Source organism: Tachyglossus aculeatus, chromosome 4 (genome assembly GCF_015852505.1).
Source record: "Tachyglossus aculeatus isolate mTacAcu1 chromosome 4, mTacAcu1.pri, whole genome shotgun sequence".
Lineage (NCBI taxonomy): Eukaryota > Metazoa > Chordata > Mammalia > Monotremata > Tachyglossidae > Tachyglossus > Tachyglossus aculeatus.
The window spans coordinates 22,751,421-22,767,131 of NC_052069.1; the positions used below are offsets into that span (position 1 = coordinate 22,751,421).

General features: G+C 44.2%; 1 protein-coding gene across 1 annotated transcript in view; it reads right to left on the reverse strand.

The window, feature by feature from the left end:
* Positions 1–15,711, reverse strand: part of PTGER3 (prostaglandin E receptor 3) — a 41,572-nt gene continuing 25,861 nt past the window's right edge. The window contains exon 2 of the mRNA XM_038745652.1: positions 1–2,230. Within this exon, the coding sequence (XP_038601580.1) occupies positions 1,934–2,230 (297 nt within the window). The 3' untranslated portion in view covers positions 1–1,933. The remainder of the gene's footprint in view (positions 2,231–15,711) is intronic.

A 15,711-nucleotide genomic window follows, 5' to 3' on the forward strand; every position in this document is an offset into this window, starting at 1 on the left:
TTTGGTTTTGACAACTTTTTTATTGGGAAAGAGTCACAAAATAATATACAGCTTGTGGTACCTTTAAACCACCAAGTTTTAGTAAAGAATTTAGAATGTACATTACATTTATTCCTTTCCTAATCTCATCCAGGTACCGCAACACGATTTTCTAGCGCCGTCAACAATGCTCTGCTTCCACTTGATTCTGCGCGGTCATTTAATTGGATGATCCCTTTTAAAGTCATGACTTGGCCTTTGCGTGTATAAGTTCACTGAATGCCTGTACTTTACCTGTTGAAAGGCATCCCGCTTAAAACTCCTTACCCAAAGGAAAGTTGGAAGTCCAGCATCTGTCAACTAAGATAAATGATATTTACTTCTCAAAGAGGAGAGAGAGCAATACGATGATAACCCACTTTACAGAAAACATAGATGTCAGAACCCATTCAAATGGGCTGCACAAGTTAATACAGCAAAGTGTTTGTCTTTACATTTGGATAAGCCCTAAATGAGCTTTATTGTTGTTAAAGATGCACTTCAAGTACAGTGTCAAAGATTCTTGAGACCCCAGTTGACTAATATTAGATAAATCCAGTAGATTAGCTGAACAATGAAATATAAACTCTGTTCTATCGCACATAAAGTTCAGGATTAGGATATTGTGACTGGTTTGAAAGTTATCCATACACATAATCAATTTGCATTACCCATTACAGTTTTAGGAGGAAATAAAGTCCCATCCAGCCCTATAGTATTTAACTTTTTCTTTAATGAAAAAAGGTTGTTAGTATTCAATACAGGATCATCAAAACTGACAGTTTAACACAATTGTAATGATCAAAAATGCTTGAATTTCCCAGAATTAGAGTTGCAATTCTGATTTTTGATGATTTTCTTTTCAAGAAGCAAAAAGGTTGAGGCATATTCCATATGCATATTCAACATACTGGAGATAATTAAGTGGAAAGGAGATATTTACTCAGATCAAATATCTAATGAATATTTTCCACTTCTAAAAAATTACTTCAATAACGACATAACGTGTCTGAAAACCCACCTGCAGACTTTATTCTATAAAATTGGCACCATCACTAAAAAGGGAGATAATTTTGCATTGAGATATTCCCAAATACCCCCATTACTTATAAAACCCAGAGCAGCAGAGTGTAGATTGAATCTTCAAGTCTGTCATAATGCAAAATTTCACTACAACTTTTTTTCTAGAAAGTTGCTAGGGAATCAGGGAGCATTCCTCCAGTCAAGTGAGCCCATCTGGAGACACACGACATAATGCCAGAGGAAACTCTCTGCCGTAAGCATGCAGAATCAGCCAGCCCCCTTAAGAACACAACTCCCGTGACGGTGTAGAACTGGGAGAATCAATTAAAATGAAAAACTTGTAAAGCTACTTTTAAACTCTGGATTAATTTGGAGAAAAAAAAAGGGAAAAGCTTCAATATTAACCTACCGTATGACACTTTCTGTCCCAGTTTGGTTTCCAACCACTTAACCACAAAAGAAAAAAAGTCCTTAGATTCTTTTAATTCTTGTATCCTTCCCTCTAAAAAAAGTGGGGGGAAATATGGTTGTAGGACCAACGAGGACCAACTCTCGAGTGAACCACCACTGTTTCAATGATTTATAAAATATTCTGCAATGCTCAGTCCTGACCCAATCCACCAGAGAAAGCTCATCGGGAAACTGCGTGGATTCATCACATGTTCAACTCTAAATGGGAAAGACACAAGAATACCAGATCATTGTTAAGATATTCTCCTTTCCTGTATAGTTTTGGCACCTATGGGAAATAGAATTATCAAACTCTCTGAGTCCTTTCATCCTTCTAGCAAGATCCCTCTTTGATGTGTGCACATAGCATGTGGCAGATGCCTAAATTCACAGTAAGGTTTAAGACTACTGGCTGCCGAAAGCAGTTAAGCATGCAAGTTGGTTAAATGTTCTCTTTCATGCTCCTTGTCTGTATGACTTGGTTTGATAATGGGATAGGCTGCCCTTTTTGTCCATTTTTAGAGCAGCAGGAGATAGCATTCGCTACCTGACAAAATTTTCGCAGTACGATCTTCCTTAGCAGCAGATAAACCCAGGGGTCCAAGATCTGGTTCAGAGAAGCCAAGCGGATTGCCGTTAAGAAGAAATTGCATTCTTTCGGATGTTCCAGAGTCTGAAAGTTGTCGATCTTGCAGGGCTCCATTGATGTTTGATCGAGGGTCATTTTCAACATCATAATCTAGGAAGGTGATAAAAGAAATGGTATTCAGCCACTCCATGTTCTTTTGAGAGAACACACGCCTTCCCCTACCCCAGCAGGAACATTTGCACCCACAGAATAAAGTCCAGAATCACAAAAAGAGAAGCCACATGGCCTAGTGGAAAAAGCATGGCTCCGGCATTCAAAAGACCTGGGTTCTACTTCTGACGGCACCACTTTTTTTAAAAAAGGTATTTCATTCATTCATTCATTCAATCGTATTTATTGAGTGCTTACTGTGTGCAGAGCACTGTACTAAGCACTTGGGAAGTACAAGTTGGCAACATATAGAGACGGTCCCTACCCAACAACGAGCTCACAGTCTAGAAGGGGGAGACAGACAGCAAAACAAAACATGTGGGCAGGTGTCAAGTCATCAGAACAAACAGAATTAAAGCTAGATGTATATCATTAACAAAATAAATAGAATAGTAAATATGTACAAGTAAAATAGAGTAATAAATCTGTACAAACATATATACAGGTGCTGTGGGGAGGGGAAGGAGGTAGGGTGCGGGGGATGGGGAGGAGGAGAGGAAAAAGGGGGCTCAGTCTGGGTCCTTTTTAAGACTTACTATCAATCGTATTTGTTGAGCACTTACTGTGTGCAGAGCCCTGTACTAAGCGCTTGCCAATGTCTGGCACTCACTATGTGCCAGACATTGTACTAAGTGCTGGGGTAGATACAAGCTAATCAGGTTGGGCACAGTCCATGTCCCACTTGGGGCTCCCAGTCTTAATCCCCATTTTACAGATGTGGTAACTGATGCACAGACAAGTTAAGTGACTTGCCTAAGGTCACAGAGCAGGCATGTGGGAGAGTCAGGATTAGAACCAGGTACTTTTGACTTGCTCATTCAAGCTCTCATCCTATCCCGTCTGGACTATTGTGTCAGCCTCCTCTCCGATCTCCCATCCTCTTGTCTCTTCCCACTTCAATCCATACTTCACGGCGCTGCCCGGATTGTCTTTGTCCAGAAACGCTCTGGTCATGTTACTCCTCTCCTCAAAAATCTCCAGTGGCTACCAATCAACCTCCGCATCAGGCAGAAACTCCTCACCCTGGGCTTCAAGGCTGTCCATCACCTTGCCCCCTCCTACCTCAGCTCCCTTCTCTCCTTCTCCTGCCCAGCCCGCACCCTCCGCTCCTCCGCCGCTAATCTCCTCACCGTACCTCGTTCTCGCCTGTCCCGCCATCGACCCCCAGCCCACGTCATCCCCCGGGCCTGGAATGCCCTCCCTCTGCCCATCCGCCAAGCTAGCTCTCTTCCTCCCTTCAAGGCCCTGCTGAGAGCTCACCTCCTCCAGGAGGCCTTCCCAAACTGAGCCCCCTTCCTTCCTCTCCCCCTCCGTCCCCCTCTCCATCCCCCCCATTTTACCTCCTTCCCTTCCCCACAGCACCTGTATATATGTATATATGTTTGTACATATTTATTACTCTATTTATTTATTTTACTTGTACATATCTATTCTATTTATTTTATTTTGTTAATATGTTTTGTTTTGTTCTCTGTCTCCCCCTTCTAGACTGTGCGCTCACTGTTGGGTAGCGACCGTCTCTATGTGTTGCCAACTTGTAGCTTCCCAAGTGCTTAGTACAGTGCTCTGCACACAGTAAGTGCTCAATAAATACAATTGATTGATTGATTGATTCCAGGCCCTTGCTCTATCCATAAGGACACAATGCTTCTCACTAATCTGCTGTTTGGCTTTGGGAAAGTAACTTAATTTATCTGCGCCTCAATTACATCTTCTGAAAATGGGAATTAAATCCTACTCCCGCCTACTTAGGCTACGGAGCTCTACGTGGAACAAGGACTGTGCCCAACTCGATTAACTTGTATCTGTCCCAGAGCTTAAAACAATGCTTGGCACAAGGTAAGCACTTAAATACCATCATTACTATCGTTATTATCATTATTAGATGATAAGCAGTGCGATAAGAAGCAGTGTGGCTTAGTGGAAAGAGCACGGGCTCGGGAGTCAGAGGCCATGGGTTCTAATCCCGGCTCCGCCATTTGTAAGCTGTGTGACTTTGGGCAAGTCACTTAACTTCTCTGTGCCTCAGTTATGTCATTTGTAAAATGGGGATTAAGACTGTGAGCCCCAACTGGGACAACCTGATAACCTTGTATCTCCCTCAGCGCTTAGAACAGTGCTTGGCACGTAGTAAATGCTTAACAAATACATTATTATTATTATTATTATTATTTTTCCAGTAATGAAAATGCTTTCCCCCCATTTAGGCTACTTGACAGGAAGCTGGGGACTCAGGAGGATCCATAGGATCCTCTGAGCCGCCTGGTGGCTTGGGCGTATCCAGGGCCATTGTCGGGGGTTGGGCTAGCTCAGGGGCCACTCCAAGATGCCCTTCGGGGCCCAGTATATCACAAGACAATTCTCAGTCCATGGACCCGGATGGAGGTGAAGGGGATGAGGGATGGCATAGTGGATAGAGCACAGGCCTGGGAATCAGAAGGTCATGGGTTCTAATCCTGACTTTGCCACTTGTCTACTCTGTGGCCTTGGGCAAGTCACTTCACTTCTCTGTGCTTCATTCATTCATTCAATTGTATTTATTGAGTGCTTACTGTGTGCAGAGCACTGTACTAAGTGCTTGGGAAGTACAAGTCGGCAACATAGAGAGACGGTCCCTACCTAACAATGGGCTCACAGTCTAGAAGGAGGAGACAGACAACGAAACAAAACATGTAGACAGGTGGCAAAATCACTTCAGTTACCTCAACTGTAAAATGGAGATGAAGACTGTGAGCCCTGTGTGGGACAGGGACTGTGTCCAACCAATTTGCTTGTATCCACCCCAGAGCTTAGTACAATGCCTGGCACATAGTAAGCACTTAACAAATACCATAATTATTATTATTATTTTTATTATTAAAGGGGTTCCAACAGCCTTCTGGGTCCCAGGGATGGACAGGGGGATGTTTGAGAGGGTTCCAAATCCAACCAGGATTATTATTATTATTGTGTTGTTTGTTAAGTGCTTACTATGTGCCAGGCACTGTATTCAGTACTGAGGTGGATACAAGTAAATTCATTCAATCATATTTATTGATTGCTTACTGTGTGCAGAGCACTGTACTAAGTGCTTGGGAAGTACTGGTCGGCATCCATCCAGTGATCATACTCCTTCCACCGAGGCTCAAGAGATCTTGCTGACAATAAGCTTCCTTTCCCTGTGTTCAACCTATTTGACCTTGGGGAATTCCTTTAAAGGACAGGGTCACTGGTGGATTGTGGGGGGCTAAGACATTCCAGTGAAGTGATAAAGGAACTAACTCACTAATTGGGCCTTAGGGGTGCAATAAACAGGTCCAAACGTATTGTCCCGCCCTGGAAAGACAGTGAAATATTTTGCCAAAGTCCCAGATGCATGGCAATAAGGAAGGCTCATTGAGGACATCCTGACAGAAAAATAGAAATGAAACTAGAAAAGCTGAATTCCTATGGATTCCCACTCAGACTTTAAAAACACTAGTCGCTGTCAACACACAAAGGGGCTGAAATGATTAAGGGCAGAGGAAAGGTGCTAATCCATCACGAAAAATAGCTTTACAGTTGTTTTAAATTGGGTTGGACACAAGTAAATCGGGTTGGACACAGTTCCTGACTCATGTGGAGATCAAGGTCTCAATCCCTATTTTCCAGATGAGGTAACTGAGGCCCAGAGAAGTGAAGGGACTTGCCCAAGATCTCACAGCAGACAAGGATTCCTCTCTTGGAGCGCAATGGAGTGCTGGGGTGCTCTGGATCTGTATTGTGAGAGTTCCCTAAGCATGTTGTGGCCTGGATAGGATAAGATCAAATAGGATTTGATGCTATTGATGCCTGTCTACTTGTTTTGTTTTGTTGTCTGTTTCCCCCCTTCTAGACTTTGAGACCATTGTTGGGTAGGGATTGTCTCTATCTGTTGCCGAACTGTACTTCCCAAGCCCTTAGGACAGTGCTTTTCACACAGTAAGTGCTCAATAAATACAACTGAATGAATGAATGGATGGATGGATACAGCTCCCCAGACCTACGCTGAACCCCCAGTACCTGCGTGTCCCAGTCCTTTTCTCATAATCACTGTAGTATTTGTTGTGGAAAGCAGCATAATAATAATAATAATAATTAATAATAATAATAATTAATAATAATAATGGCATTTATTAAGCGCTTACTTTGTACTAAGCACTGTTCTAAGCACTGGGGAGCTAACAAGGTAATCAGAATGTCCCACGGGGGGGCTCACAGTCTTAATCCCCATTTTACAGATGAGGTAACTGAGGCCCAGAGAAGTTAAGTGACTTGCCCAAGGTCACGCAGCTGACAATTGTGCAGAGTCAAGATCTGAACCCATAACCTCTGACTCCAAAGCCCAGGCTCTTTCCACTGAGCCACACTGCATGACCTACTGGAAAGAGCACGGGCTTGGGAGTCAGAGGACCTGGGTTCTAATCTTGGCTCTGCCACTTGTCTGCTATGTGACCCTGGGTAAGTCACTTAACTTCTCCGTGCCTCAGTTTCTTCATCTGTAAAGTGGAGAAGCAATACCGCTTCACCCTTCTGCTTAGACTTTAAGCCCCTTGCGGTACAGGGACTGTGTGTCTTGCCTGATTATCCTGAATCTACCCCAGTGTTTAGTACAATGCTTGTCACATAGTAAGCGCTTAACGAGCACCACAATTGTTATCACAATTGTACTATTTGCCAAGTACTGTACTAGACACAGCGGTAGACACAATATAATCAGATCAAAGAACAATCCCTGTTGCACATGTGGCTCACAGACTAAAATGAGGCACTCAGAGAATATGTGAGTTGCCCAAAGGTCACCCAGCAGGCAAGTGAGGGAGCCGGAATTAGCCCTCAGCTCTCTTGCTTCCCAATCCCATGCTCTTTCCATTAGCCACGCTGACTCCGTTAGGGAGCCAGGGGACTATTTAATTCCATAAACTGGGCATATGGGCTTGGGAACCAAACGGTTGGGGAGAAAACACCGACTTAGAAATAAACATTCCAAATCAGAGCAGTGTCTCCTTTAGGTCTTTCTCTGCCAAGTACCGTCATCTCTTGACATACTTAGCACATCCTATAAACAGAATGTGAACTGGAGAAGTGAAGAGAGAGAAAAAGAGAGAGAGCATTGTTTTTCAAATTTGAAACTGATGGTGAGGTCCCATCCCCATCACACTTTAGGAGGTGGTCAAAAAATCGGCAATGTAGTCTATATTTGTAAGCACATAAAGCACACAGAGAAGCAGCGTGGCTCAGTGGAAAGAGCATGGGCTTTGGAGTCAGGGGTCATGGGTTTGAATCCCGGCTCTGCCAATTGCCAGCTGTGTGACTTTGGGCAAGTCACTTCACTTCTCTGGGCCTCAATTCTCTCATCTGTAAAATGGGGACTAAGACTGTGAGCCCCCCGTGGGACAACCTCATCTCCTTGCAACCTCCCCAGCGCTTAGAACAGTGCTTTGCACATAGTAAGCGCTTAATAAATGCCATTATTATTATTATTATTGTCTTTTGCTCTGCCAACTGCAGCATCTGTTGTCAGATCACCCTACAGCCGAGGCTCACAAAAACAATGAATTTCTGCATGTTAGGCTAATCTGTCTGCTGCAGGAATGTCCTATAGGGAAGGCCTATAGCTGAGTGACCCCTAATATAAAAGTCACTTGAGAGATGCCCTAAATCCTTCCAAAACCAAACTGCAAGCACCAAAGAAGAAGGACCTGCAAAAGTTAAGGTTCTCCCCCGAGGGGTCTCAAATCCAGGCTAGGGTTTAATCACATTTCGATTCCGGCCATGTTAAGTCACTATGATCTTAGTGTCACCTCTTTCTCAACAAAATTATCATTCGAACAGGTGGAAATGCACAGAAACTGTGGAACTCAAGAAGGGTTCTACCAAAACATGATCTAGCAAATAACATGCATTTTACTGATGATGTGACAATAAACAATACAACTCAAGCAGTGTGGTATAGTGAAAAGACCATGGGCTTGGCAGTCAGAGGACATGGGTTCTAATCCCTCCACTTGTCTGCTGTGTGACCTTGGGCAAGCCACTTAACTTCTCTGTGTCTCAGTTACCTCATCTGTAAAATGGGGTTTAAGGCTGTGAGCCCCACGTGGGCAACCTGATTACCTTGTACCTACCTCAGTACTTAGAACAGTGCTTGGCACATAGTAAGCACTCAACAAATGCCATTATTATCATTATTATTATTATTGTTATTTTATCAAAAAAAATACAGACTTCCTTCTGGATTCCTGGAAAACTCTCTACTGTAGAAAACAAATGATGAATAAAGCAAAATAATGAGGGATTCATTTTTAACCAAATGAGCCTAAATATAACATCTCATAGGTTTTATAAGGGTCTCAGTATTAAATCTTCAAAATAGTCCAGGGAAAGAGGCCAAAAAACATTCCTTTCTTATGAGTGAAACACTGTGGCCTAGTGGAAAAAGCATGGGCCTGGAAATCAGAGGACGTGGGTTCCAATACCAGCTATGCCACTTTATCTGCTGTGTGCCCTTGAACAAGTCATTGACTTCTCTGTGCTGCTTGTTATCTCATCTCATCTGTACAATGGGGATTAAGACTATGAGCCCCATGTGGGACAGGAACTGTGTCAAACCTTGTATCTACCCCAGCATTTAGAACAGTGCTTGACACATAGTAAGTGCTTAACCAATACCATAATCACTATTGTTATTATTATGAGAGGAAACCAAATTTGGGACAGGTTGTATGTGATCACAGAAGCCACTAATGGAGTAAAGATCAAATAATGTCCGGTAATTCTCCTCTTCCAGATTCTCAGGTCTGGACTTAATTGCCCAGGCTAAGACCTTTCCAGGCATATCATCGAACAAACTATTTTTCCTCCCTTATTGACACCCATGCCCATGATTCCTGTCAGCTGTCCCATACAATGAACTCCCTCCTCAGGCCCCCTGTTCCTGCCCCTCCTCCATCCCTCTCTCCCAACGATCTGGCCTCCTACTTCATTAGTAAAATTAACCCCATTGGTCTGAGCTCCCAAATGTCACCCCTCTCCCTTTTCCCTCCCCCCTGCTCTCAACCCTCTCTGCTACTCTCCCATCCTTCCCAGCAGTATCTTCAGAGGAGCTCTCCTCCCTCCTCTCAAGTGCTACTCCATCCACCTGTGCTTTGGACCCCATTCCCTCTCATCTTATGAAGACTCTCGCCCCTTCCCCCCTCCCCTCCTTAACTTCCATCTTCAACTGCTCACTGTCCACTGGTTCCTTCCCCTCTGCCTTCAAACATGTCCACGTTTTCCCCATCCTAAAAAAACCCTCTCTTGACCCCACTGCCCCTTCTAGTTACTGCCCTATCTCCCTCCTACCTTTCTTTTCCAAACTCCTAGAACAAGTTGTCTACACTCGCTGCCTCGAATTCCTCAACTCCAACTCTCTCCTAGACACCCTCTAATCTGGCCCCTACACTCCACTGAAACTGCTCTCTCAAAGGTCACCAATGACCTCCTTCTTGCCAAATCTAACAGCTCCTACTCTATCCTGATCCTCCTCGACCTCTCAGCTGCCTTCGACACTGTGGACCACCCCCTTCTCCTCAACACACTATCCAACCTTGGCTTCACAGACTCCGTCCTCTCCTGGTTCTCCTCTTATCTCTCCGGCCGTTCATTCTCCATCTCCTTTGCGGGCTCCTCCTCCTCCTCCCATCCTCTTACTGTAGGGGTTCCTCAAGGGTCAGTTGTTGGTCCCCTTCTGCTTTCTATCTACACTCACTCCCTTGGTGAACTCATTTGCTCCCATGGCTTCAACTATCATCTCTACGCTGGTGACACCCAAATCTACTTCTCCACCCCTGCTCTCTCTCCTTCCCTCCACGCTCGTATCATCTCCTCCTGCTTTCAGGACATCTCCACCTGGATGTCTGCCCGCCATCTAAAACTCAACATGTCCAAGACTGAGCTCCTTATCTTCCCTCCCAAACCCTGCCCTCTCCCTGACTTTCCCATCTCTGTTGACGGCACTACCATCCTTCCCATCTCACAAGCCCGCAACCGTGGTGTCATCCTCGACTCTGCTCTCTTCCTCCCTTCAAAGCCCTACTGAAAGCTCACCTCCTCCAAATGGCCTTCCCAGACTGAGCCCCTTTTTCCTCTCCTCCTCCCCATCCCCGTGCCCCACCTCCTTCCCCTCCCCACAGCACCTGTATATGTTTGTACAGATTTATTACTCTATTTATTTTACTTGTACATATCTACTATTCTATTTATTTTGTTAGTGATGTGCATTTAGCTTTAATTCTATTTGTTCTGACGACTTGACACCTGTCCACATGTTTTGTTTTGTTGTCTGTCTCCCCCTTCTAGACTGTGAGCCCGTTGTTGGGTAGGGACCGTCTCTATATGTTGTCATCTTGTACGTCCCAAGCGCTTAGTACAGTGCTCTGCACACAGTAAGCGTGAATGAATGAATGAACTTTGGGAACGTACAGAATAAGTAAAAGTTATGATTCCAACTGTTGAGGAGCTTGAAATCTGAAACACAGAGCTTTTCTTCAGCTTAAAGATGACACTGCTGACGGTGAGATTGCAATCATGATTGGGACTGTTGCTGAGTGCAAATCAATCAATGGCATTTATTGAACGCTTACTATGTGCAAAGCACTGTACTAAGTACTAAATCTCTGGCCCAGTTTGTTCTTGAGATTACAGCAGGGCATCCTTTCTGATGTCGTGCCTTTTGGGGGAAAGATGGCTCAAGCATCGCTGGTTAACAGGGCAAGCAAACGTCTGTCCTACTGCCAGCAGGATATATATTTCAGTTGTTTTGCAGTAGCGGTGATGGCTTGTGCTGAGCCATCCCCACTCTCTTGCCCAGTCTCCCTCTGCCCAGCAGCACTGAATGCAAGACAGCTGGCAGGGAGAACGGGTGCCGTCTGTTGGCGCAAACCAGATGATCACTGAGACCTTCAAAATCAGCAAGTGCACCATGCCCTCCCCCATTTTTAAAGTTAATTCTGTGGATCTCAGAGGGGCTTAGTGTAAGACAGGCAGGGTGGGAGAAGAGGACACTTGCACTTTCTGAGAAAAACAGGGGAAAAGCAAGAACAGAAAGCAAACCAAACAGAACAAAACCATCAACCTCAAGAACAGAAATGAGTAAACAGTCAGAAGAATATAAGCAATGCCATTACTGGGCATGACCCACGCTCAACCCAGCCTTGCGTTCTGCCTCAGAGGCCAGAGACGCTTCTTAAGAGAAGCGTGTGTATTTAGCTTGTTTGGCAACCAACGACACAGTTAAGGATGTAGCATTCATTTAACATTCCTAACTTTTCCCTCTAATAACCCAGTGCTTATCTGGCGGGCACATAGTAAGCGCTTAACAAATACCATAATAATTATTATTATTAGGGGCCTATCATCCACATAGCAATCTAGCCTTTCGCCAGTCTTTTAACCTCCTGAACTTTCTAACATTCCTATCTCTCCTCATCCCCAACAGCCAATCGTGAAAATCTCATCCATGCAAAACCTTCATTTGTCAAGTACAGCCTAAAATGCGCTGACTTTTGACTTTATATTTATGCAAAAAAGATTGATTCGGTACAGTTTCTTAAAATAGAATGTTGAGGTTTCTTTCTCCATCTCCTTCAATTCCTTCGAGAACGGGTTTCGTACATTACATCCCTGGTTCAGCAACCACCAAAAGGAGACATTTCCAGGAATTTCTCATTTATAATGCAGCCGCAGACAACCACAGGAGCACTCTAAGCGGCTGTTGGCACAGGAAAATTGACACCTTATTAATTCAACTCGGCAGTTTCTTCCAGAAATCAAGGGTAATGGGAATGCAGAAACCAGAGAGGGGTGATGGCAATAATACTGCTGTTTCTAGAGCAGAGGTCCGGTGTTCTATTTCTTAGAAAATGCTCTGAGTTCTGGAAGCAAATGTAATTGGGTTTGGTGAGAACAATTGCAGGGAATTTCTCTGGGCAGCCATGTGGTCCGAGCTCCTGTCCTGTGCCAACATCCACAGCTGCTGTCGTCCGCCCCGACGGGATAGAGTACTGTGGGAGGGGGCAAGGCCAGAGGGGTCACAGGTCTCCCTGTGCCAGAGAGCAACCAAAATCTAACCGGGCTTTCTGCTCACAAACACTTGATAATGATAATGAAAATCGTAATACCAATGATACTTGTTAAGCGCTTACTATGTGCCAGGCACTGTACTAAAAGCCGGGATGGATACAAGAAAACTGAGCTGGTGACCCAGGGGGGAGCAGTGGTCCTTCCTATTTTGATCCCCTGCTGACACCCACTGAGGCCACTGCTTCACTAAATGTCTGCAGACGGCTCTACCTTGAATTCCTTCTGAGATCATCTCCCCTCAGTGCAATTTGAGTTACAGTGTCATATTTTTCACTATTCTATTTATTTATCACTATCAATAGGAGAAGCAGCATGTCCTAGTGGATAAAGCACGGGCCTGGGAATCAAAAGGACCTGGCTCTGCCATTTGTCTGCTGTGTGACGTTGGGCAAGCCATGTAACTTCTCTGTGCCTCAGTTACCTCATCTGTAAAATGGGAATTAAGACTCTATCTTGTAATGGGAATTAAGACTGTGTCTACTCCAGTGCTCAGAACAGTGCCTGGCACATGGTACGCACTTAATAAATACCATAGTCTGCTTTGTGACCTTGGGTAAGTCACTTAACTTCTCTGTGCCTCAGTTATTTCATCTGTAAAATGAGGATTAAGAGTGTGAGCCCCATGTGGGACAGGGACTATGCCCAATCTGAATAACTTTTATCTACCCCAGTACTTAGAACAGTGCTTGGTACATAGTAAGCACTTAACAAATACCATTATTATTATTATTTATTATTTAACTATGAGCGGGGGTGAAATGCAAGCAACTGTTGAAGCAGCATGGACCTAGTGGAAAGAGCGCGGGCCTGGACATTAAGAGACCTGGGTTTCAATCCCAGCTCCACCACTTCTTTGCTGTGTGACCCTGGGCAAGTCACTTCACTTCTCTGTACCTCAGTTTCCTCAATTGCAAAATGGGGATTAAGTTCTAGTTTTCCCTTCCTACTTAGATTGTGACCTATCCAATTAACTTGTAGCTACCCCAGTGCTTAGAAAAGTACTCGATACATAATAAGCACTTTACAAATACCATAATGATAATAATAAGAGAGAGAGACCGTTAGTATCCCCATTTTACAGATAGGGAAACTGAGATCCAGATAGAGTAAGTGATTTGTTTGGGGTCCCACAGCAGGCCAGTGGCAGAATTGAGAGGAGAATCAGATCTTCTGACTTTCAATCTATGCTCCTTCTACTGGACCACACTGCCTCATGTTAAAATAATAATAATAATAATAATAATAATAATAATAATAATGATGTTGGTATTTGCTAAGCACTTACTATGTGCCAAGCACTGTTCTAAACACTGGGGGGATACAAGGTGATCAGGTTGTCCCAGGGGGGGCTCACAGGCTTCATCCCCATTTTACAGAGGAGGTAACTGAGGCACAGAGAAGTTAAGTGACTTGCCCAAGGTCACACAGCAGACAAATGGTGGAGTCAGGATAGCACTTTAGTGATCTTTGGGCCTTATCAATCAATCAATGGTATTTATTGAGTGCTTACCGTGTGCAGAACACTGTACTAAGTGTTTGGGAGAGTACAATACAACACAGTTGGAAGGCACATTCCTTGCCCACAAGGGGCTTATATGACACTAACGTATCTATGGGGCATGGTTAAAATCAAGCGTTAGTTCACGGAAATTAATTTGTGGGGATGGCGAAAAGCGGGTTGGAAGCTATAGATGCTCTTTCTGTAAGGATGACGTTTTCACAAATTATTCCTCCAAAATTACTATTTATAACACATTTGCCTTGGCAAGTCGGCCATTGTCTCCATTGCTTTAGCCTCCACAGTTCCCAGCATGGCCTGCAGGAAGTTTCACTCGTTTAATGATCCCACTGAGGAATCACTTCAGGAATGAAACATGCTGGAACTGTGGGAAGAAGCTTCCTCCTATATTGCCCAAGCATTTGCCCTTGGTTGGTATTAATCTGGAATGAACTGGTTCTCGGGCTGGAAACTCAGGCCCAGCCCTGTAACAAACAACACTTCCGAAGAACTCTACTCTGCCCTCAGCCCTGAAAGCTGTGCTTGTAATTCCAGAAAACTTTGCCTCCTCCTCCGCTTCCTTCCCTGAATATTCATTCATTCATGCATTCATTCAATCGTACTTATTGAGCACTTACTGTGTGCAGAGCACTGGACTAAGCACTTGGGAAGTACAAGTTGGCAACATATAGAGACGGTCCCTACCCAACAACGGGCTCACATCAGCCATGGTGTCCTTCTGCATGACTGGAATATACATCCGGTTCTATTCTAAGATATGCTTTTATTATGCTTCATTTTATAATACAATGAAAAAATCAGGGAATGGTCTCTCATCAGCAGTGTGGCCTAATAGAAGGATCATGGGCCTGTGAGTTAGGGGACCTGGGTTCTAAATCCCAGCTCTGCCAATTGCTTGCTGTGTGATCTTGGGCAAGTCACTTAACTTCTCTGTGCCTCAGTTTCCTCAACTGAAAAATGGGGGATTAAATCCTACTCCCTCCTACTTAGACTGTGAGCCCTATGTGGGACAGGGACTGTGTCCAACATGACAAACTTGTAGCTACCCCAGTGCTTAGAGCAGTGCTTGGCACACAGTAAGCGCTTAACAGATACCAAAACAAAAACAAAAGCGGTCTAACACAATCCTCAGTTGGGCACATGGAGAGCTGGTGGAGGAAGAAGCAGTTGTGTGCAGTGTGTGGCGTTGATGGAGATGTGAGGCTGCTGGGTATTCTATTCATTCATTCAATTGTATTTATTGAGCTCTTACTGTGTGCAGAACACTGTACTAAGCGCTTGGGAAGTCCAAGTCGGTGACATATAGAGACAGTCCCTACCCAACAGTGAGCTCACAGTCTAGAAGGGGGAGACAGACAACAAAACAAAACATGTAGACAAGCGTCAAAATCGTCAGAACAAATAGAATTAAAGCTATGTGCACATCATTAACAAAATAAACAGAATAGTAAATACGTACAAGTAAAATAAATAGAGTAATAAATCAGTACAAATATATACAAGTGCTGTGGGGAGGGGAAGGAGGTAGGGCGGGGGGGATGGGGAGGAGGGACCTCTGCCTTACTATGCAATGGCATCATTACCACATTATTTGCCACGTCCAGACTGTGAACTCGTCATGGGCAGGGAGAGCATCTGCCAATTCTGTTGTATTGTACTCTCCCAAGCTGTTAGTACAGTGCTCTGCACATAGTAAGCACTCGATAAATACTACTGATTGACTGATAGGAGTCTGTGTTTGTGGAACTTTACAACATTCAATACAATAGCGTAACAGAGTAGT